Raw genomic sequence first — 23,920 nt, forward strand, 5'->3', positions numbered from 1 at the left:
CCATAGAAAATATATGCATCCAAAAGGACTCTAAATGTATATGTTTCTCTCTTTTGGAACATATTTATCAAGCCAACTTTTAATAAAATGATGCAGGAATTTAATTTTCTGCATCATTTTATGCATGAGGTGCTGCAGTCCAAAAATTAATTGCCAGTGGGAACTTAATGGCCATTGGTGCGGCTTCCCTAATTGAATTTAGTACTGTGATGCAGCCCCATGTCTTAAGCCATCACTGATTATTACCGCAGCTGTCCGGATTCTCATTGTTTTCAAACAACCCGCTGTAAACGGCCTGTGAAATTCAGGAACTGATTGGCTGGTCCTTTATCTCTCTAACCATTATCTCTCTCCAATGCTTAGTACATATAAATGCCTGTGTTCGAAAAATGACTGGAGCTGATTGGTAATTTATATCTCTCCATTTTCTCTCAATCCAAGGGTGACATGTTATAGACTTTGATGAAAGTGATCCGGAGGAGGGCCGCAGCGGCTGCTTGACATCACAGGCAGCCGCTGTGTTCTGAAACATGGCTGGCCTGTGCATGGCTTCGCAGCTATGCTGCACACCTGCCAGCCATGTGTAATTTAGATTTCAGTTTGAAATATCTAATTCCCTGTACACACAGGGCGACGGGAGAGTGTGCTGAGCGTTCTGTCATGGCTAGTGTTCTCAAATGAGAGAACAGTGGCGATGACTAGATTTATACTGCATGCAGTATAAATCTAGCCCGTCTATTGTGACACGCAGGACTGCGCATCGTCCTCACCGGGGGCCATACACATGTAGCAATGCATGCTTCATTTCAAAAGGGGACTAAACACTGTGTTCTCCGGTTAGAATTGATTGTAGAATGGTAACACAGTCCTCTAAAATTATGACTGCCCCGACACAAGCGAGTAGGTTGGAAAGTTTACTTCAACTGTGATAGCAGCGAGCGCACACTTTTTTCTGATTCCCTAACTTAACAAGTTATAAGGTATCATTACTGGGTTAGGGTTCTATGGACTACACCGCATGCTGTAGCATTCAATTTTAATTTCTTGGAAATAATTAAGTCCTTGTTACTTATAGAATCGTCACTTACAGGAACAAATTCCTTTTTATGCAACCTAAGATTGCAAGATCACCTCCTTTGTCATATGTAAATAATTACTTATACAAATGTATACACAACTGTTTACCAGTGTGTCATACCAGGCAACACCTTACTGGTAGTCAATAGAAGCATTTGATGACTTTAATGCTGCAATAAACTCTCTCAGCTACCACCCCTATCATGACCTAAATGCTTCCAATTCAAAGGCTACAGCTCTTACACATATGACAGTACACATGTGGCTGTCGCACTTCTCTAGTTTATGCCTATCACTGTCAGAGTTGGATTAAGTCTTTGGAGGGCCCAAAGCTCTTAGGAATGGGGGCACTATAGAGCAACATTTTTGATGCAGGGATTGGGTCCTAGTTGGCAAACCTTTGGAAAAGGGGATGTGGTGACACACTGGCAAAGACTGGGGTGCACAAATTAAAAGGGGGTGTGGCAAATGTCACACTTCCATGTCATTTTACGCTGGGGACAGCTGATGGGCTGCTCCAGTCACACATACACCCACAATTTTCTCTTTTGGGCCTATTGAACACATAGTTCATTTTGCTGCCCCATGGCCCTTGCCTGTGTCCTGCTACCCACAGGCAAGTGCCATGGGGAAGCAAAAGTGCTACCCACAGAGCCATCTAACACCCCTAGTTACAGCCCTGCCTAAAGGTCACCGCCTGAAATACCAAGTGCCAGGTCTTGCCAGCAGGTGCTTCCATGCACACCACAATCCTCATATGAAGACAAAAGGCAATGAAAAAAAATGCTTTGTTATTTAAATAAAGCACTTTTTTGGCCATTAGGATTATGGTAAAGTATTTCATTTTTTTTTTTTTTTAAGACATCTAGTTTAAAGTCTGAGTTTGCTGTATCACTGCTCATAGGAATTCCATCAAAATAAGATACTTAAAAGCCCTAAAGAAAAAGATGAATTCTAAAATATCTTACATCCACCCAATCTCTCTAAAAGTTTAGCTAGCCTTTGTTACCATCTTTGAGTCTTGTAGACTGCCGATTCAAGGAGAGCAACCAACAAATCCAACTGTCAACAACCATACTTGAGAAGAGATTCACTGTAACAATGAATAGCAGACCCTGATGTCGTGAGTCAACAACAAAAGTGCCTCAGGGAAGGGAAGTCAGTGAAGGGTTAGTGGTGAAGAACTGAGGCGTGAGGGATCTATAGACTATAAAGTTGACATGAAGGTGGAAATAACTGATAACAGAAAGCAGAACGTGCACCATGATGAGATTACATTGCCGTACTACAAGATACACTAATACAGAGTACTTACTCAAGATGATGAACACGGTCTTCATCAAATTTATCATGGTCTCCCGGTACTTCGGATGGAAAGACGTGTGCTTGGACATCCTCACCATCCTCCTCTTGACATACACAAATATATGCAAATAAATAATCATCATAATCAAAAAGGCCACCAAGTTGGATACTGCCCAGAAGATAAGATAACTCTGGCTATACAGTGGGGCCATTCGGGAGCAAGCCTCAATGTTGCAAATGCAGTGCCAGCCGAAAGATGGAATAAGACCCAGTAGCAAAGCTGCAAGCCAGATACAGGCAATGAGAATGCAGACACGTTGGTTGGTCATCTTGCTGTGGAGCTGCATGGTAAAGATAGTTTGATGCCGCTCCACCGCTATTGCCAGTAGATTGGCCACAGAAGCTGTGAGACTGGTGTCTAGTAAACTTTGTCGGAGAAGCCATGTTTTCAAAGTCAGGCTAGCAGTCCTTGGCCCAGTATGGAACATGAGATAAGTGTAAGCCACTCCGGCAAAAAGGTCTGCAGCTGCCAGATTCCCCAGGAGATAGTAGATAGGATAGTGGAATTTTTTGTTTATAATTATTGCTGTAATGACTAATATGTTGGTCAAAAGCACAAAGACACACACGGTGAGTCCCAGGACGACTACTAATTTGTCTTTTGGTCTCCATTCACTTATTAAATCTTTTCCACTCTTGTTGTAGAAGAATCCAATGGTTTCATTATAAAAACACTGCTTCATTTTGAGGGAATCCATTAGTCCTGAAGAAAAACACAAAACAAATGAATTAATTTTCAATATTAATAAACCGATTAATAGTGTTCACCTTAAGCTGAGTAAAGATAGTGCTGGGAGTTACTTTAATGTCATTAATAAGCATTTATAACCGCTTTCTAAAAAATAAAACTGCCATTTTATCAAAGGGTGAACAACCTTAAATCTGGCATTTGCACATTATTTAGGGAATCTATCTATTTCTTAATCTATGGCCATTGCCAGGAATCTCTTGAGGTGGTCCTCACATGGGACCTCCATACGGTTTCCAAGAAAAAGCAGAGCTGTTGGCTGTCCTCCTATTAGAGATGGCCATTATTAACATCACCATCTATGGTTGCCACTAATGGCAATAGTGCAACTGGCCATAGATAGTGGCATACTATGCAATGGATGATCATCAATTTTGTTACCTATAGAAGGTCATCCATTTTCTTTCACTGATTGGCCTGTGGGCCAATCAATACTTGGGATGGGGCTTCACAGGTGTCAGGGGAGGAGCTATACTCTGTGCCCTGGCCCCATGAGGAAAACAAAATATAGGTTTATGCTTGACATCGATGGATCTAAACCATTAAGTTCCCCCAAAACTATTCTACCTTGGCCATAAACAGTCGATGATTCATGGCCATTCCTACCTCCTATATGATCTCAGGGTGACAATAGCAGAAACAGCACCAATAAAAATGATTTATTATTCTAATCAGACTTATTCTATTATATTCATTATATTCAGTTATATATTAATTCTAGTTATGTGTTTATTTTTGGAAACCTGCACTATAAACTCCACTTAGTTGACCTGACAATGGGCCTTATTCTAGTTCGCTCTTTCTGACAAAATCCTTCTTAGATGGACAAAACCATGTGCACTGTAGAGGGGCAGATGTTACTTGTGCAGAGATAATTAGATTTGGGTGAGTTATTTTGTTTCTATGCAGGGTAAATACTGGCTGCTTTATTTTTACACTGCAATATAGATCTCAATTTGAAGTAAAACCCCACCCAAATCTAATTCTCTCTGCACAAGTAACATCTGCCCCACCTGCAGTGCACATGGTTTTGTCCATCTAAGAAGGATTTTGTCAGAAAGAGTGAACTAAAATATGGCCCAATGTCGGGTCATATAAGGGCAAAAAGAGAACCAACAGGCTCCCCATCTCAACGATAGAATACTTGTCTTATGGGGGCGTAATAAATATGTCTTATGCTGTGTACACACGGGGGCGATAGGGGCTGAAATCGCTGGGAATATGGTCGCTGAGCGACCATATTGCCAGTGATTGGAGTGTGCACCAGCGATAAATCGCCGGGTGCGCACTCCCGTTTTCAGCCCCTGAATGGTCGCTGGTCGGAGGAGCATGCTCCTCCGACCAGCGACATCCCCTGCCTCTTCACCCAGCAGTGTTTAAATTTTCATCTGCGACCATCTCTGGTCGCAGATGAAAACGGGGCACGGGGCAATATGATTGCTGAGCAATATATTGCCAGCGATCATATTGCCCCGTATGTACGCACCTTAAAAGTCTCAAATGGTATTCTGACATAAAGTAAAAATTTCCATGGTCTGTAGAGTAGACATGCAAAGTCAACCACAGGAAATTCCACCACAAACTACCTCATTATACAAAGCAGCTGACAAATAAAGAAATAAATAGTAATTACACAGCAGGTTAACTACTGCCGCGACAGCTTCCTCAGCTAACAGCTACATAGAAGAAAAGTCTGGCAAAGTGTACAGATTATTATTGTGTGGATTAAAATACACCAAAATTGCATTAATATTATTTAGCCTACTAAAGAATAGTTTTCTTCAATGCATTAAATGTTTACAATGAACATGCAAGTACAAAAGTGGAATAAAGCAATTTAGTCCATGATTATTGCTGTGTATATATAACTGCCAAATATGTTGCTGTAGAGGACTAATTATATACTACAGTATATCATAAATATACATTAACAGGTTGGGCCCTTTTAAGAGGCAGTACAGTGCACCCATCACTGACACACAGCAGAAGCAGCCATTTTGTGTTCACCTGCATTCTTCAAAATATGCTGAATCGGTAGAAAAATTCCATAATTAACTGAAATTTATCAACTTGTTTTATTAGTCTATTAAAAAAAAAAAATGTGTATGAGAAAGCCAAATAGGTCCTTCCATGTCTGAACCATTCAGAAAAGGAGGATGACCTACCCTGAATGAAATCATCAAAGCTCATATGTGGTAACCACACTGTGATACATTTGTCAGTTAGGGCACTGCCCCATTGAAGTCTATGTAAAGTACAGTATATGAGTTACCTCATATTAAACCAGCTTGGAAGTCAAACATTTATAAATATCTGTCATTTCTAGTGGAGTAAAATATTTTTAACCCCAAACGTTAATAAATCCCTACAGCCTAGGATTGCCACCTAGGATTGCCAGTCAGGGACTTCCCCTTGCTAGTTCTATATTTTAAATAGCTTGATGCTTACTTTAATCACCCAACAAAATGCAAACAAAAAAGATGAATCCTGAATGTTAAGGATAAGTTTACCCTTAATGAGATGACACAAAGCAAGGTGACATCATGGAGATGGTCAGTTAATCGAATAACTCTAGAGACGCATTGTATGTGATTATCTGTCCAGTCCGTGCATTTACCATTGTGATGGCATAATCTCATACATAGCAAACAATAGCTCAGGATCTTTCAGTGGGCTGGTTTTGTAAAATGGTGAATTGAATATTTAGGGAAATGTACAAAGTCTTCTAAAGTGGAAAGTAGAGAAGTTACCCACGCTGCTAGCACTTATCAAGTTAATTCTATAAAATGGTATATTGGGTACAAATAACAATTGAATACCAATTTAAGGGTTACATTAAGTTGGTATTCAATTGTTATTTGTACCCAATCTACCATCTTATAGAATGAACTAGATAAGTGCTAGCAGCATTAAAATAGGCCATATTGTCCATATGCTGTCCAGATGCTGTCAATCATTTTTATATTGCAATCTAGAAAATTATAGGCAATTTCTGATTGGTTGCTATAGGTAAAATCACCTCTTTGCAATTTAAGAACATCTAGTAAAATGGCCTAGTAGTCTTCAATAACTTTACACAGCTAAAGAAAAATAAATTATAGAGCTCAATGAAAATATATAGCATAGATAGTCATACAGATAAATAGATATTCTGTACATTCTGTTCCAGGGTGCTGTCCGGTTCCGGTTTTTACCTATTCCTAACCAACGTGTTTTGTTGCACAGAGTGTGTCAGCATCCTGGTCTACTGTCCCACCACAGCACCTTAATTAGGTCTCCAGTCCTCTCAGTCAATGGTATCATCACTGTGCAGACTCTCATTTCCTCCTTCCCCCGTCATCTCTGTCCTTAGTATCGCTGTCCCTCCCTATTTCATGTACTCTGTAACTACTCCTTATTCTTCGTCGCCTTTCCCCAGTGTACAAGCCATAAACCTAGTATATCCAAGCAAACTTCCATATTCATCCTTACCACTTGCGTGAAACGTCACCCCATAGAAGTCCTTTGTCCCCTCGTTTCTTCCATAGGGGCGCAGTGCACACCTCCTCCCTCTAACTCACCGACACACTCTGCATACACAAGTCACTGCCTTCCCGTGTGCAGCGCTAGCTCCTTCCAAATACCAAGTACTAGTAAGGTGTGACAGGAGGCAGGACCTCACCTTTCAGGCTCCGATCAGATTACACTTAACACACTCCTGACATGGGAGAACAACGAAGCAGCACCATAAATGTGTGTGTGTGTGTGTGTGTGTGTGTGTGTGTGTGTGTGTGTGTGTGTGTGTGTGTGTGTGTGTGTGTGTGTGTGTGTGTGTGTGTGTGTGTGTGTGTGTGTGTGTGTGTCTGTGTGTGTCTGTGTGTGTCTTTTTTTTTTTTTTAGTGGGAAACATTAAATTCACCAGCAAAGAGGTATTTTTTCACCAAAGATAAGGCTTCTTATGCATTGTAGGTAGCATGGCTGGTAGTTTATATACACTGACCGTAAGTATATCTCTGGCAGTAAGCAACACTAAAGCCCCATCTACACTAGGCAATATTTAAACAATATCGCTCTTTATGGCCTTTTTGAGTGATGTGGTTTGTATACCGTCTATTGGGCGGGATGTTCTAACACCCGCTGCCCTGTATCGCCGGGCATCACATTATTAATAACCACATATGCTCTAACATATGCGGTTATTAACGCAAGGGACAGCTCTTGCGATAATCTGCGCATGTGCAGAGCATGGCGCCGGCCGCAGGGCATGCTGGGAGGGATCTGTAGTGATCCCTCACACAGCGCTGCGGTAAGAAGCCCATAGGCTTCTGCAGGGAATCGCCAGTTTTTGCTGGCGATTCCCTCCGCAGCGGTGACACTGCGGAGGGGGGACAGAACATACAGAAATGCTGTAAAAACCCAGATAACGGGTTTTTTACCGCATTTCTGTGTTAGAGAATCACCCCCATTGTGTACACCCAATATCGTTAAGGGTGCACGCTCCTGTGGTTTGTTAACGAGGTCTTCTGATGTCTGTACATGCAGCTTAGTTTTGGCTATGTTGTTGATGACTGCATGCATAGATCGGTGACCCGATGACGTCACTGAACAATATCATTAAGTGCATATGTGCTATATCGTTTGCCTAGGACACGGGAAGTTCAAGTTAAATTATTTAACAATATTGCTGATGGAGAATATCGTTTAGGCCTCTTCAGAGAAGGTTGCCAGGTCCCGTCACACTAGATGTTGCTAGGTACACACATCGTCCATTGTGTACCCAGCTTTTAGTTTCATATCTGCAGTCCTTAAATGCCTTAGTATTCTAGAGGTGTGTCTAGAGTGTATTTAACAGGGATTCAGTGGGCAGAACTTACTTCCACACAGACATTGAGGGCTGACACCAAGACACTGTCAGCCCCCATACATTAGTCCGACTTGTCCTAGGGACAAGTCGGACCTGATTTCCCCTGCAGCTCCCCAGGAGGGGGAAGCACGATTAGGCACTTGATGTGCCAAGGTTTGCATATGATAAATCGCATGGATTTATCATATGCAGTCCCCGGGGCGCTGCAGGAGGAGGGAGTCGTGCGGGGGACGGCAGCGGGATGCCGGCTAATTGAGAGCCAAGCAGGGAGAGGCTACATAGGGACCCGGGCAGGAGGAAGCTGTTGCGGTGGGGTGACAGCGGGAGGCGAGCAGGGAGAACTTAAGTTATTTTTTTCAAGTTATCTGTTCCGGGAGGAACAGATAACTTGAAAAAAAAAAAAAAAAAAAAACACCCATAGAGATGACTAGCAAGCCATTGATTGGCTGAGACCTCTCTCAGCCAATCACTGATTGGCTGAGAGAGGTCTCAGCCAATCAATGGCTTGCTAGTCATCTCTATGGGCGTTTTTTTTTTTTTTTTAAGTTATCTGTTTCTCCTGGCTCCCACCGCTGTGGCGCTGCCTGGCAGCCAGCGTCATGTCATCAAGTTCTCCCTGCTCGCCTCCCGCTGTCACCCCACCGCAACAGCTTCCTCCAGCCCGGCGCCATATGCAGCCTCCCCCTGCTTGGCTCTCTATAGCCGGCATCCCCCACCCGCTGCTGTCCCCCGCACGGCTCCGGGGCTGGGCTGCACATAAGATTTGGAAAATCTTATGTGCAGCCTGTCCGACCTCCCGACCCCTATCCGATGCGCACAGGACCGCGCATCGGATCGGAGGGGATGTCTACAAGTGCGATTTGGGCCGATTTTAACTGACCGATTCATCCGAATCGGGTGAAATCGTTCCCATATCACATAGTGTATGGGGGCCTTAAGACATTCCTTCCTCTGCATACCAGTCACACTATTTATTTATTTATTTATTTATTTACAGTTTCTTATGTAGCGCAGCAGATTCCGTTGCGCTTTACAATAGTAGACAGTGATAAGACAAACTGGGTAACAACAGACAGACTTGGAGGTAGGAGGGCCCTGCTGCAAGCTTACAATCTATAGACTAGGAGTTATACTGTATGTTATGTTATTCGATTAGATTTTAAGGTTGATTTAAATGAACTGAAAATAAAGCATGGCGAGTGCAGTGATCGCATACACTAATACGGTGTCCATGTTGGCCTAGGGTGACAAAGACACCCCCAAAAAATGAAAAAACTCAGGACCATATTTTGTCAACAGTTTCCATGTCAGCCTTTTGCTTGTGTCGACCTTTTGACCACGTCAGCCTTATCCATTTTGACATTTAACATGTGTTGACCTTCTGCCTGTCGACCAATAGTGGTCGACCTTTTGACTGTCAAACTAGACACTTCTAGACCTGATGATCCACACCCCAATAAAGGCACCGCAAATGGATTCAGGGGTTATCTCTGCTTGATATAGGAAAACCTCTTATATAGGAAAAAATACACCTGAGAGTTTGTTTTGTACCCCTTCAGACCACACTCTCAACCCGGATTTTATGTCACCAACCGAGGTCGAAGTGCAGTCTGAAAGGACCACCCCAAGTCGAGCAACCCGGGAGTTCAACCCAGGTCAACCCAGAATTGAACACGGCTCTGACCCATGTCAGAAGCAGTCTAAACTGGTAACCCGGGTCCGGGTCCCATTCACAATTTGGAGGAGGCAGCACTGTCAGCTCCAAGCGCTGCCTCCTCCCCCGCCCCTCGATGATGCGCCTCCCCTCAGCCCCACCCCCATGTGACATCATGACCCGGCAATAAGCTGGGTTGGACACAGAGCTTTCAGACCGCAAATGCCAGGTCGCTCCTGGGAACTGATCCGACATTTGTGGTCTGAAAGCGGTATTACAAACCAGTCTTTTACCTTATGCTACACTGTAGTGCATCCTCCCCCTATGTACTTAACTGTAACCTTAGGGATGCTCGCAAATTATCCCTGCAAGAGTGGGTGGTCCTTCTGCACCCAGCGCACATCCTACTGAAGTGGACAGGGTGGGCAGAATGATGATGTGAATTATGGACATTGTAAAGCAGGTAGTCGGGACATGGCTTTGGTAAAGCGGCATGACTTTTTTGAAATGCCATGATCCTGAGCCACCCTTCCCATTTTCATCAATGTGGGGACATGCCCAATATTCTACGAGCTGCTGGCATGCACCCAGTCGTTGGGGTGTCAAATGGGAGTGCCCCTATACTTAGCAGAACAGTGGTGACACTGTCCCACCTGCTGGTGTAGTGTCCGAGCTAAGTGGGTGGGGGTGGGGGCGCAGATGTTTGTGCCCCTATACTTAGCAGAGCAGTAATGACATTGTTCCGCTGTCCTATCTGCTGACCACAGTGCCCACAGTGGGAGGGATGCAGTTAGGAGTTCCCCTATTGCTTAGCCAAGCAGCCATTTGCATGCTACACAGTGTGTTTACTGGGGGGTCCAAGGGTTTACAATGGAACTGTCAAAGAAGAGGGATGTGCAATAATCCACAGCAATATTAAAAGGCAATATAAAAAATTGGTATAAAAATAAGACATATGCTGTCTCTGGAAAACATTCAACCTCCGAAAATTCCCTGTCGAACTATAAAAACAAGCATTGCATTATTATAAGCAGACCTAGAACTCAACCTGCCTCTAGTGTTTACCTAACCGACCACTGATCTAAAGAATAACAAAAGACTGAGCTAAGAGAACAGTCTTATCTGATGATTCCAACACTGACAAACAGACTCGGAATCTGGCCTGACAAAAGGCAGCTGATAATACCCTGGTAGATCTATTGAAGTCTTTTGTTTATATTGTTAATGAAGAATTAAACATCTACATTGTTTGTGCCATGTTATTCACGTAAATCTTATCAGCATGATAATATCTGTGGCGAGGGCTACAGTGACAATGCTCTCTACTTACTAGGGGAGCAAAGCTCGATACTTAATTACTTTTATTTAAAATATACATAGTATTAGCAGTGAGAACCGTGGGAATGGCTGGTAATTATTTAAAGGTGCCCATACACTTGTCCGATTTGGGCCGATTTCGCCCGATCCAGATGGAGATTCAGCCAATCAGCGTCCGGCCAGTGTTTTCAAATTCAGCAGCCTTTCCCGCGCCGCCGCCTAGCAAATAGCACTACTTAGTTCCCTTCCACCACATGGACTTACTGCCCAGCACCGCAGGGACCCCTCTGCCTGCCCCGTGCCCCATGGACACCCCCCTCCCCCCCTGCTCACAGCTCCCACGGGATACACATGCTACAATTGGCTTGCGATTTGTTGCATGTATAACATCAAGTGCCAAATTGTAAGCAGCCTCCAGGGGAGCTGCTGGGGGGTCTCTTAAGGGGCAAACTGGTCGGACTTGTCCTTAGGACGAGTCGGACTAATGTATGGGGGCCTTAAGATTGAAAGAATATTTAACATATTGATAATATTGAAAGTAAAAGTCCTACGGACACCCCCCCCCCCCTTCCCCTGATTGGTTAATATCATAGCTTCCAATTATCCCAATTACAGCGGGACAGTCTCTCTAATTAGACCCACCTGCGGGTCACAGTGGTATCCCCAAGCCGGAGCGACACTTTTTGGGGGGAGCCTGTGTTCAAAGCTGCTCTACTATGCAAAGCTTATCTGTTAATCACTGGAGAGGAGTCAGGAGCTGCCCAGCTGGGGTCTACTGGCCAAACCCACAAAATGACAAAAATGGGGGTTGTGGCACTCGGCCAAATCTTCATCCTCCAGAGGCCCCACCCCTTCTCCCGTGGGACCACTCATTGTTTGGCATAGCTTTCCCACTTGCAAGACAACAAAAGTTTGGAGGTATGTAATATTACCCAGTTTTGTTTTATCATTGTTTTGAATTGTAAAGCACAACTGAATTTGCTGTGCTTTATCAGACACTAATAATAATAATAATAATAATAATGAAATAAATACCAAATCAGTCAGCAACCTATAAGGCACATTGCCAATTGGGTGAATGCAAAATCTGGCACACTATTCTCAAAGACATATGGGGCCGGATGTAATGGGTTGGCCGTCTGGGATGCTGGACGAACTCTGTTTATTTTTATTAAAGGAGCAGTCATGTAAAAGGCAAAACCATAATGATTGCACCTCTGAGTTCATCCGGCATACCGCATTGCTGTAGTACTCGCAAGATGATACATCCGGCCCATGCACTAATTATAGTCATTATATGATCTATTAGTAAACTTAAAAATGTCTATTCTCCAATAAATTAGCTGGTAAAAACCTCAATACTGATTACTGTGCCTTTTCATTTGCTTGTACCTCCTCCATAGTTTTCTATTTACATAGAGAAGCATAGGGCATACTTGCCTACCCTCCTGGAATGGCCGGGAGGCTCCCGAAAATCGGGTACACCTACTGGCCCCCCGGGAAGGTTGGAAAGTCTCCCGCTTTTCCCCGCAGCCCCCTTACCCGCAGCACCAAGCCTGGGATTTTGCAGGTCTGCGGCAAAGGGGCAGGGCTAAAATTATGCAAATCACATAATTTTGCATCATTTTATCCCCTTCCCCAATCCATGGACCCGCAAATTGCCGTGGTTGAATGGGGGCGGGGTTTGCTGACATTACCCAAGTCCCGCCTCTCCTGGCAGCAGTATCTGGTCTCCTCTCTGGGCTTCTCCCGGAAAGGAGAGAAAAAGAGTCAGTAAGTATGGCATAGGGGAGTGATGCTTCTTGCAGTAACATTGCCTGCCTATACACTGCAAGTCTGTGAGCTGGGTCTTCCTACATCTATGACTGTCTGTAACTAACTCAGACTTGCCTACCCTCCCTAAATGGCCAGGAGACTCCCGAAAATTGGTTCTTCCTCCCGGCCCCCGGGAGGGCAGGCAAGTCTCCCTCTTGCTATCCAGAGGCCCCGCACGCCCTTCCCTGACAGAAATATCAATATTTGCGGGAGGGGCTAAAATTAAATTGATGTAATTAAATCCCACCCTATCCACGGACCCACGAATCACAGCTTTCTGTTGCAGGGGACGGAGCTTAATGATGTCATCCTCAGCCTCACCAGCTTCTCCTGGAGAGACAACTTTAGAAGTAGGCAAGTATGAACTAACAACACAGTATGTTTTATCACTGTCGTAATGTCGTCTTCCGCTATTGTGATCCTAGACCGTCACTATTTAGCTATTGCAAAAGATGTTGACGTGGACATGCCGTAATTGTGTGGTCTGTCCCAGATGGAGTTTTTATATAAATATTACAAAGTAACATATACAAGAAAAGTCGATAATTCTGAATATACGTTTGTATAGTTTACTAACTAGTGCCATAAATTCCAAATCATTAGAACTGCTAGGACAAATGTCTTATAAATATTATGATTAGTTTTCTATATGCTTTAAAGCTGATACACAAATGTTTAAGTTGCATTTTTTTTTTTGTCAATTATGGGACATTTCTGGACAAATTCTTTACTGTTTCAAAGTCATAATAAGAATTTTTGATCTTCTGACCACTGAGCAGTGCTGTGGGTTTTTTACTCTGCATTCAGCGGCAGTAGATGTAGCGGCAGGCGGGAAGCGGGGACCGCAGAGCAGAGTTGGGTCCCTGCGGCAAGTGGCAGGAGAATAGAAAAAAAATTCCAATTAAAAAGACTGGCTGGCCGCTGATTGGATGAGCTCTCAGCCAATCAGTGGTCGCCCAGTCTTTAGAATAGGATGTTTTCTATTCTCCCACTCGCCGTGGGGAACTGAGAGCAGAGTCTGAGGTAGCGGCGAGCGGGAGAACAGAAAACATCCTATTCAAAAGAATGGGTGGCCACTGATTGGCTGAGAGCTCAGCCAATCAGCAGCTGCCAAGTCTTTTGAATAGGATTAGGGATCTGCTCTGCGGTCCCTACTCCTCGACTGCCGCTACCTCTCCTGCCACTAGCCCACTACTCCTCCTGCAGCTCGACCGGACTCTGCTCTCCAGTCTCTGGTCCACGCTCCCCCGGTCCAGCTCCCTGCCGGCTGCACATAAGATTTATCTTATGTGCAGACCATCCGACCTCCGGATCAGATCCAATGCGCACAGGACCACGCATCGGATCAGATCGGATGTCATACCCTACGCGATTTGGCCAATTTCACCCGATTTCTCGGCCGATACTCCAGAATCGGGTGAAATTGGACCCAAATCGCGTAGTGTATGGGGTTTCATGTCCATGCCTCCCACAATTAGGCCACACACCCTGAGAAGTACCCAGGCCCAGCGAGGCTCTCTACTGCCCTTATGTTAATAACGCTGCTATGTAAAGCGGATATGATCACAAAGGGCATGTCTCCCAATAACAGCTGTCCTTTGCAATAAAGAGATATATGGGTTTATGATTCGGGTCTCCTTTTTTGCATGCGCTGGATGATGCACACACAACAGAGGATACTAAGAGGTTTTCAATTGGTTGTCTCAGAAGGAATATGAAAAGAGCACCATAGTCAACACCATCTAACGGTGGCGTTGCTTAACGGGTTTATGCTCCAAAATGTATCACCTGGGAATGCAGATAAACTCACCAAAACTGCATTTTGCAAGTTTTACCTGCATTTCCAGCTTAGATTATCCCACCTACAGTATGTAGTTTCTAGACTATTAAGAAATAGTTTCCTTTTTTCATAGCAATGTACATCTGTAAAGCAGCTGTGGGCTGTTCTCTTATACAGTAGTAGTCAACATCTGCAGCAAGTAGTAATGTGTAGTTAGAAGTTTCTTTAGGTGCCCATACACTGGCCGAGATGGCAGGATCACATACTATACATTGAAGGCAAAAGGACCACATACAATGTTATGTGTTTCTTTTGTATTCAATGTATCATATGCGATCCCAGTAAGGGCTGCAAGATCCGACAACTTCTTCTTGCAGCCCTTGTTCTCCGGTTCCGGTGTACACTGGACCGCATGAGAAAACTTGAGAGTCCCTAGGTATAGAAGTTGGACTAAAAGCATGGCTTCCTTCTGTGCCTTAAGTCATGTATTTATACCATCAGGAACAGTGTTTTAGTTATGTTACCCTTGGAAACCATACAATGTTTCTCTTGGGTCATAACTTTATATAATTTAAACCCCTTTTACACCAGCCCTGCAAACCTGGGTTTATGCATGGGATCTTGAAAAATCACAGGTTTGCAGGTGGTTTAAACAGTTAGGAATTTCAATCCGGCAAGCGTCAAGGTTGAAAACGAGTTCAACACGGATCGCGAGGCAATGTAAACAGGTAACCTGGGCTGATGTGACCCGGGACCTGTTTACTGCAATGGAAAAGCCGGTGCTGGGAGATGCTCTCAGCTCCCAGTGGCAGCTCGGGCCCTGCCTCCGGTGATGTCACCCGCCCAGCATTATCAGCAAGTCTAAAATCCCAGGTGCGACCCAGCTTGCTGGAATAAAAATGGTATACAGTGTTCATGCCGACTTGAGTCGACATACACACAAAACAAGTAAATCGCATGTTGACCTTTTTCATATCCACCTAATGCTTGTGTCGCCCTAATGACCATGTCGTCTTATTTCATGTGTTGACATAGTGACTGTTCACCTATAGTTGTTGACCTTAATTTTGTCGACCCTAGGACCCATATCCTTGTAGACACCAGTAAGTAAAAACACTCTAAACTCATGTATTCCTAAGATTTTTCTTTGTGTGTTTAGGAATGTGATTAAGAAATCTGGGACCTGCTTATCAGTCTTGGGAGTGGGATTCCAGAATGTGCACTTGGCTGACTCCTGGGTGATGTCATAAGCCTCCATGTAAAGCATTATGGAAGTGTGGCGACAAAATATGTTCACGGACGATGTTTGGCTGAGCTCAGGAGTTTTTAGGCCCACTGGGAGAGAAGAAATACAGCTTGTACTGTGATTTTTACCCAGTCATGAATTCTAAAGCAAACATTTTGATTAAGCATAAACAGAAGAATCCGTTCTGTGAATCTCTCAGTTAATGGGCTACAAAGAAAATTTATGTATGACTCGCAAATATTTAAAAGCTAAAACCAGAAAACGTGTTTAGTTGACTTCATGAGTCATTCATAGAGCCATGTGTTCAATACAATAGTTAATCCTTTCATTTCCAACCATATATACACACACATCCTATATATATTGTAATCTTACTAGCAGGAGTGTGGTACAGGGTTCCGACAGTCGGGATCCCGACAGTCATTATCCGGACGTTGGGATCCCGACTGCCTGGACTCAGACAGCATGGTGAGCGCAACAAAGCCCCTTGCGGGCTCGCTGTGCTCGCCACGCTGTGGGCGCGGTGGCTCGCCACCAATTCTATTCTCCCTCTGTGGGGGTCTTGGACCCCCACGAGGGAGAATAGCCAGTGGCCGTCGGGCAACACGTCTGTCTGAGTTTTGACAGTCGGGATCCCGACGTCGGGTAAATGACTGTCGGGATCCCGTCTAGCGGGACCGCATCCGGCACCCTAGTAAGAGAGGAGGTAGCCTGTGTGAAGTCTCCATCTGCACTTTCTCTTCTCTAGCTGGAGGTGCCAGAGCCTAACGCACATTTGCAGGTCTCTGAGTATTTGGAGTGGCGGCCGTTTTTCTACTTTGTATGTGCAGTAATAGTAGTAGTAGTTTGTTTATTTATAAGGTGCCACAAAGTGTCCGCAGCGCCGTACATAGCAAACAAAAAAACAAATTACAAGGTAACGTACAGGGTGTGTTGATAAAATACAGCATAAATAGGGGTATAGCTGGTAGAACTAAAATCTGCATCAGTTCTGAAGTAGGTGTCGAAATTGTCGAGGAGACTGAAGATGAAGTAGAGGAAGGGAAGAACAGGGCAGGAGCGCTGGTGAGGTAAAGAGGTAGGGTGAGTACGTGAGGAAGGGGGGCCATGCTCATAAGAGTTAACAGACTAAAAGGAAGTGGGTGGACAAACGAAAAACAATAGGATAAGTAGGAATGGATGGGAACGGATGGGAACAGATGGAGGGGTAGGGTAAGCAGGATAGGAGCAGCGAAAGAGGTTAGGAGGAGGAGGGATAGGCTAGTCGGAAAAAGTGGATTTTGAGGGAGCGCTTGAAGGAGGTAAGGGAATTAGAAAGCCTGATGGATGGCGGGAGGTTGTTCCAGTGCAGGGGGGCAGCGCAAGAGAAGTCTTGGACATGGGAGTGGGAGGAGGTGATTAGATGAGAGGTGCAGTTTCACCACTGCACCATTTATCCAGTGATCTGAGCCTCTGCTGACATAAAACATAAGGAGAGGTAAAAACTGAAGTACATGGGTGCAGGGTAGGGTTGCCACCTCTCCCGTTTTTCCGGGAATCTCCCGATTTTGGTGGCAACCCTCCAGGACACTTTTTCAGTCTCCCGGATTCCGGGATCTCCCGGAATCCGGTTGTCTGAAAAAGCCTCCTGCCCTATTTGCCTCCTCTCCCGTCCCCATCCATCCAGTTAACATACTGAGCGCCTGTCAGGACTGCCTCCGCATCCTGACAGACGCACTCGCGAGATGATGATGTCATCATCTCGCGAGTATTAGCCTGCAAGTCCGCCGGCGCCGCCTGCTACCTCCTGCTTAGGTGTCATCTCAAGTGCCAGTGGGTGAGTTCTGCCTGAGCTGCCCACTCACCCCTCCGGCATGCCAGCACTGCCCACCCCTCTAGCCTGCCAGCGCTACCCACGCCTCCGACCTGCCAGTGTCAGCGCTGCCCATCCCTCCGGCCTGCCAGCGCTGCCCATCCCCGGCCAGCCCCCCCCCCCCCCCCCATGCCTGCCACCTGCCCTCCCCCTCTGCCTGCAACCTGCCCTACCCCTCCCCCATGCCTACCAGCGCTGCCCACCCCCTGCCCTGCCACCTGTGTGATCTGGCACTGTGGGGGCATTTGGGTTATCTGGCACTGTGGGGGCATTTGAGTTATCTGGCACTGTGGGGGCATTTGTGTTATCTGGCACTGTGGGGGCATTTGTGTTATCTGGCACTGTGGGGGGGGGGGGGGGGGCATTTGTATTATCTGGCACTGTGGGGCATTTGTTATCTGGCACTGTGGGGGGGTATTTGTTATCTTGCACTGTGGGGCATTTGTGTTATCTTGCACTGTGGGGAATTTGTGTTATCTGGCACTGTGGGGGCATTTGTGTTATCTGGCACTGTGGGGGCATTTGTGTTATCTGGCACTGTGGGGGCATTTGTGTTATCTGGCACTGTGGGGGCATGTGTGTTATCAGGCAAAGCGATCCATCAATAATGACATACATGAATATAATAAATGTAACAATAGGCATTTTTATACATGTCGGTATTAAACACCGCACCCACTTTTGAATAGTCAAAGCCCTCTTTTGAGTGAACCACGCCCACTTTTGAATAGACCACGCCTCCTTTTCCGGAGTGCATGCACGCCTTCGACGCGCGCATTAATATTATAGTAGGCATCTCCAGGAATTGATGAAGAGTGAGGTGGCAACCCTAGGGCAGGGAGTGCGGTGTGGGGCCCCAATGTGCACCCCACATGCTGCACGATTATAGATATGTCACTGCTTACTAGCAATACCCATTAACAAATACCTGCCGACTTTATTCTTTCCTTTCTGGGAGATTCCCAGGGAGAGGATATGCAGGTGGACGGTAATGGAAAGGAGGCTGAGCTAATTGAATCATTATGCCACATCCAGAAAATGATGCTATTAGAGAAAATTTGCATATGGGGCATGGCGATGCTGGCAGAGTGATTGGCCTGTCGATGTGATTCTGTGGTAATCACATCATCAGGCCCCAACCCCAGCATCACAGATTCACTCTGTTTATCTGTATATTCTGCCCTCACTAGGGAGTGGACATAATGTGGGAAAGGTGTCCACTTTGTTGGGGGGGTGTGGGGGACTACCAAATAAACTGGGTTTCTCCTGTAGGATCTGGAAGAGTAGGCAAGTGTTCTTTAACTTCTTTATATATGCCTATTAATATACAGCCTTGTTTTATTACTGCATTTCTACCCAATTGTAAAGATAAACAGAATATGTTGCCAATAGCGGTGGCTCCTACCTATGTTGAGTGTAGAGAGGCTGATGCAGCTGCCATGCTGTCTGGTATGCTGGAGGTGGATAGCCTCTGCTGCTATTGGCTGAGTCATGGCACCTGCATAATGAAGCCGATAGGCACTGAGACCCACACATGTGCACAAGCGGTGGGTTGTCTTCACATGCTCAAACCACGGCTTCTATGGACTGCATCGGCTGCAGCCCATAGAAGCCAGCGCTGGACTGGGGTGACAGTAAGTCAGGGAAAGGCTTCCTATAAAGAAGCAAGCTCTCTGCTAACTGCTCCCAATGTGACTGCCTGTAGAGTCTGTGACTGACAGGTAGGACTTCCAACAGGACGTCACTGTCAGACCGTATCTGGCTCACCCCCCCTAATAATAATAATAATAATAATAAATAGCAAACATCTAATTTCAGTACACAATATGTCCTCTCCAAAAGGCAGAAACTCAAATTAGACTATTAACTCCATGGAGTCCACGGGAAATTTACTAAGATGTGAGTTCTATTTCACATGGGATGTTGCCATGGGCAACCAATCAGAATCTGCTTATTAAGCACCTTCTAGATCAGGCATGTCCAACGTTGGCCCTCCAGATGTTGTGAAACTACACATCCCAGCATGCTTTGCCACAGTTTTGCCATTAGAGAATGCTAAATATAGTGCAAAGCATGCTGGGATGTGTAGTTTCACAACATCTGGAGGGCTAAGGTTGGACATGCCTGTTCTAGATTGAAGATAATAGATATTATCTGATTGGTTGCCCATAGCAACATCCCATGTGAAATAGAACTCTCATGTTAATACACACACACACACACACACACACACACACACCCTCATTGATTGAGTCTGTTCAATTTTAAAAGTTGGTGATTCCGATTAAATAAAGTCTTTCAGAGCCAAAAAACACAAAACTCTCATCCAAGGTTTAAATAAATAATTCTGAGCACAGCAAATAGATCTTAGCAAGACACCTCAGGCTCCCCATCAAAGGAAACACTCTCTGTTGCTCTTGGACAATGTTGAGCGTTACAAGAAGAAGTCCTGCTACAGTTGTCTATCCACTATAACTAGACTTACAGATTTGGAAGTGCATTATATGTTGCAAGCAGATAAGTATTCTTAGTGAGACCTACCACTGACAAAGGTTTAGTGCATCGGACCTAGCAATAGGATATCACATTAGGTATGGAATGCATTATCACTTAAATAATATCCAGACATATATGTAATAAACGATAATAATAATATAACTTCAAAGAAAACTCACATAATAATGCAACAAGGTTTTCTCTAAGCTAAAGTAGCACATTGAAGAATAAAATATCTGGTACTTACCAAACATCTCGGGGGGGAATGAATGATGATTCTTGGTTACAGAGAGGTGAGTAGTTCCGTTCTCAGGTGCAGAGATGACAGTACAGGTATACTGTGCCCAGTCTATAGGACTGTGCAGGCTTCTCCCAGATGTAAGGAAGCAGCAAGGTCCCGTCTGCTTTCTCTCTCTTTCACAGTGAATGTGTATCTCGTCTGATTTTGCACAAAGGGGGGAGGCAGTAGAGATGGGAGGGGGTGAGAGTCACAGGAGGGGGCAAATTCAGCCTTGCAGCCTTCTCACATCACATACTTCAGTTACAATGGGGAGGGAGGCATTGTAGTCCCCCCTTACCCAGTGTGTGACAGTCCTGCTGTGCCAGGATCACAACCACAAAGAGGGGGGAGGAGTGGGGAGAGGAGGAACTCTAATCTATCTATCCTAATTTACAGGAGAGAAAGCATTACACACATTCTTTACTTTATCATAGCAAAATTCTGCTATCATACCGGACTGCTACAGAGAGAAGATAGATAGATAGATAGATAGATAGATAGATAGATAGATAGATAGATTAGATAGATATGATGAACATACATTAATGGACAAATAGGTAAAAGATAAATCAAATAGATAAATACATAGAGCTTAGGTAAAAAAAAAAAAAAAAAACAGAACCAGAAATAGAGATGTGAGCCGGCCACTGTTTGCGGTTTTGGTTTTGGATCTCTATCTGCCATACCATATTAACAGATGGGACACGGACAGCAGTCACAGTACTGTATAAAAAGATGGAGTACGGACAGCAGTCACAGTACTGCATAAACAGATGGGGTATGGACAGCAGTCACAGTACCTTATGAACAGATGGAGTACGGACAGCAGTCACAGTACCGCATGAACACATGGGGTACGGACGGCAGTCACACTACCGTATAAACAGATGGGGTACGGACAGCAGTCACACTACCATATAAACAGAGCCGGATTAACAATGGGCCTGATGGAGCTATAGCTCCAGGCCCACTCTCCAATTTTTTTTAGCTGAGGGTCAGGGCTTTCCAATGAGACCAGCCCAGTGTCGCTAGCCCCCCGGGAACCGGAGATACCGCCAGGCAAACCTGGAACGTTTTCTCCATAGGATAACATGGGACCCACTAATTCCGACCTCCACCCGGTTCCAACGGCTGCCAGTTCCCCCTACAGCATCATAGAAACTCGAGGTTGATCTCAGTCAAACCCAAATCACTGGCCCTTGAATCTGATACCTGGTCCATATGGGTTCATTGGTTCTAGAGATATTGCAGGTAAAACTATTTTTTTTTTTTTCATTTCTGAAACGTCATTTCATGGCTGTTCATGTTGTTTGAGGACAGATTTCTCTGGAACCAAACTGCCCAGTTTCACGGGACCAAAATCATTTGTAGTTGGGTCAGTTGGTTCCGAAGATATATCTGGTTGTTTAAAGGGGGGCGGGGGTGGTTTTCCCTCCCCCTGAACACCAGAAAATGCAGGGACTAGGCTGGTGTAAAAGGGGCCATTCCGAGAATGTCCTCCCATGATCCTGGGACCATATTCCCTGCATTTTCCACTGTAAAAGCTGCCCCATGTGTAAAGCTGCCCACTGTTTTTTTTGTATAAAACAACTTTTTTAGCAGAGTGCACCAGCAGAGTGTGATGTCTGCAGGCATGGATCCCATATAATGGCACCGAGCCGCGGGCTCAGCGCCTTTCCGCGGGCTCAGATTCCTTATGGAATCCAAGTCTCGCGAGAATCCGACGGCAGGAAGGCGCCGTTCGGCCTCGCTTTGGGATCCGAGTCTGGCGGGAATTGCCGAGCCACGACTTGGCAATACTCGGATCCCCAAGTACGTAGCAGTTCGTATTCTTCAGAATACGGACCGCACATCTCTAACCAGAACAAACCCCAGAATACCGGACCGGAAAGGCTTCATTCATCAAACTCTGCCATTCCAGCGCTTGTAGTGAACCATCCGAGTGGTGCCTGTGCACAGGTGTCCTGTCCGGGTAGTGCCTGTAATCAGGGCCGGTGCAAGGCACCGGAGCGCCCCAGGCGAGTCGGGGTGGGGGCGCCCCGGTGCCGGGGGGGGGAGGGGGTTTGGTACCTGTGGAAAAAACTTGCGGCCCCGGCGTCCCTGCAGTGCTGGAGCGGTCAGGGGTGTCCGTGCTGCAGGGGTACCTGCGGCGCCGTCATGTGTATAAAGCTAGCTGCGGCCCGGCGGGGTCTCTGCAGTGAATAGAAAATAACTAGCGCTTCCCGCGCTGCCGCGCGCATAGCGCTAGTTATTTTCTATTCACTACAGGGACCCCGCCGGCCGCAGCCAGCTTTACACACATGACGGCGCCGCAGGTACCCCTGCGTCACGGACACCCCTGACCGCTCCAGCAGCACTGAAGGGACGCTGGGGCCGCAAGTTTTTTACACAGTTCGCTGGGGGTGAGGGGCGAACTGCCGCCCTCCAGGTGCCGGCGCCCTAGGCAAATGCCTAGAGCTGCCTAGTGGTGGCGCCGGCCCTGCCTGTAATAGGCTGTACTTACGGTTTGATTTTGTCTACTTTTCTATTCAATTTTGCTCATTGAAACAAAATCAAATTGAATCAAATGCAGCCCTGTGGCATCGATTCAATCCATATTCGAACCCGATTTGATCAGGGTCAGATTGGGATTGAATAGAAAGTACATTGCTCAGGTTGGGATCGTTGGGTCTACAGCAGGTTGGTCGACAAGTGTTAGGTCAACACTGTTAGGTCGACATGGTTCTAGGTCAACATGGGTCAAGGTCAACATGGGTTAAGGTCCACAGGTTAATAGGTCGACACAAGCATTACCGGGTCTAGGTCGACAGTCAAAAGGTCGAAATGGGTTTTCACCGTTTTTTTACCCGAATGTCGACAGTTTTCCATGGGCACAGTTTCCAGTACACCGCATCCCGAAGCTTCGGGCACTATTTTAATATCCGGCTCAAATAACAGTAAAAAACCCATGTCGACCTTTTGACTGTCGACCTAGACCCTGTCGGCCTAATGCTTGTGTCACCGCACTGCAGTGTGTAGCCCATAGGCTACAGTGGGCTATCGTTATCTCAGAATGGTGATAGCCCAGGGGTGCGAAGCCGGGCTGCCCAATGTTGATACATCGGGCAGCTTCGCATCCCCCATAGAAACCAATGGGGGATGAGGCTGCGGCGGTGCAGGGAGGAACGCAGCAAAGATAGGAGATTCCTGCTGCGGTCCCCCTTTAATACATTCAGGGGATGCTTCATATTTCTGGCTAACCACCGAAAACGGGTGTTTTCAGGGATTTAGCCGCAAGTATTACTTGATAAATGGGGCCCATAGTCAAAAGAGACTGGGATACATTTCTAAATAAATGTAGATGCATGAGGTATAATGACAGACAGCTGTGCACAAACCAGTTAAATCTGGTAGAAATTCCAAGGACATTCCCATCGAATAAACAGACATCCTCTCCCTTTGCCTGTC

The 23,920-nt window shown here is 45.6% G+C and overlaps 1 protein-coding gene across 3 annotated transcripts in view; it reads right to left on the bottom strand.

Moving 5' to 3' along the window:
- Positions 1-22,551, bottom strand: part of LOC146075618 (lysophosphatidic acid receptor 2-like) — a 60,637-nt gene extending 38,086 nt beyond the window's left edge. Inside the window, exons 1-2 of one of the 3 annotated variants that reach the window (XM_083185024.1) lie at positions 20,441-22,551; positions 2,393-3,145 (exon numbers count right to left, since the gene is read on the bottom strand). In XM_083185024.1, the coding sequence (XP_083041150.1) occupies positions 2,393-3,145; positions 20,441-20,447 (760 nt within the window). In that variant the 5' untranslated portion in view covers positions 20,448-22,551. Of the gene's footprint in view, positions 1-2,392; positions 3,146-6,661; positions 6,821-6,851; positions 6,961-20,440 lie in introns of those variants that run through there. The other 2 variants (XM_083185027.1, XM_083185025.1) reach the window with 2 other exon arrangements.
- Positions 22,552-23,920: the final 1,369 nt, after the last annotated feature.

This window comes from Crinia signifera, chromosome 4 (assembly GCF_055691185.1).
Source record: "Crinia signifera chromosome 4, ASM5569118v1, whole genome shotgun sequence".
Classification (NCBI taxonomy): domain Eukaryota; kingdom Metazoa; phylum Chordata; class Amphibia; order Anura; family Myobatrachidae; genus Crinia; species Crinia signifera.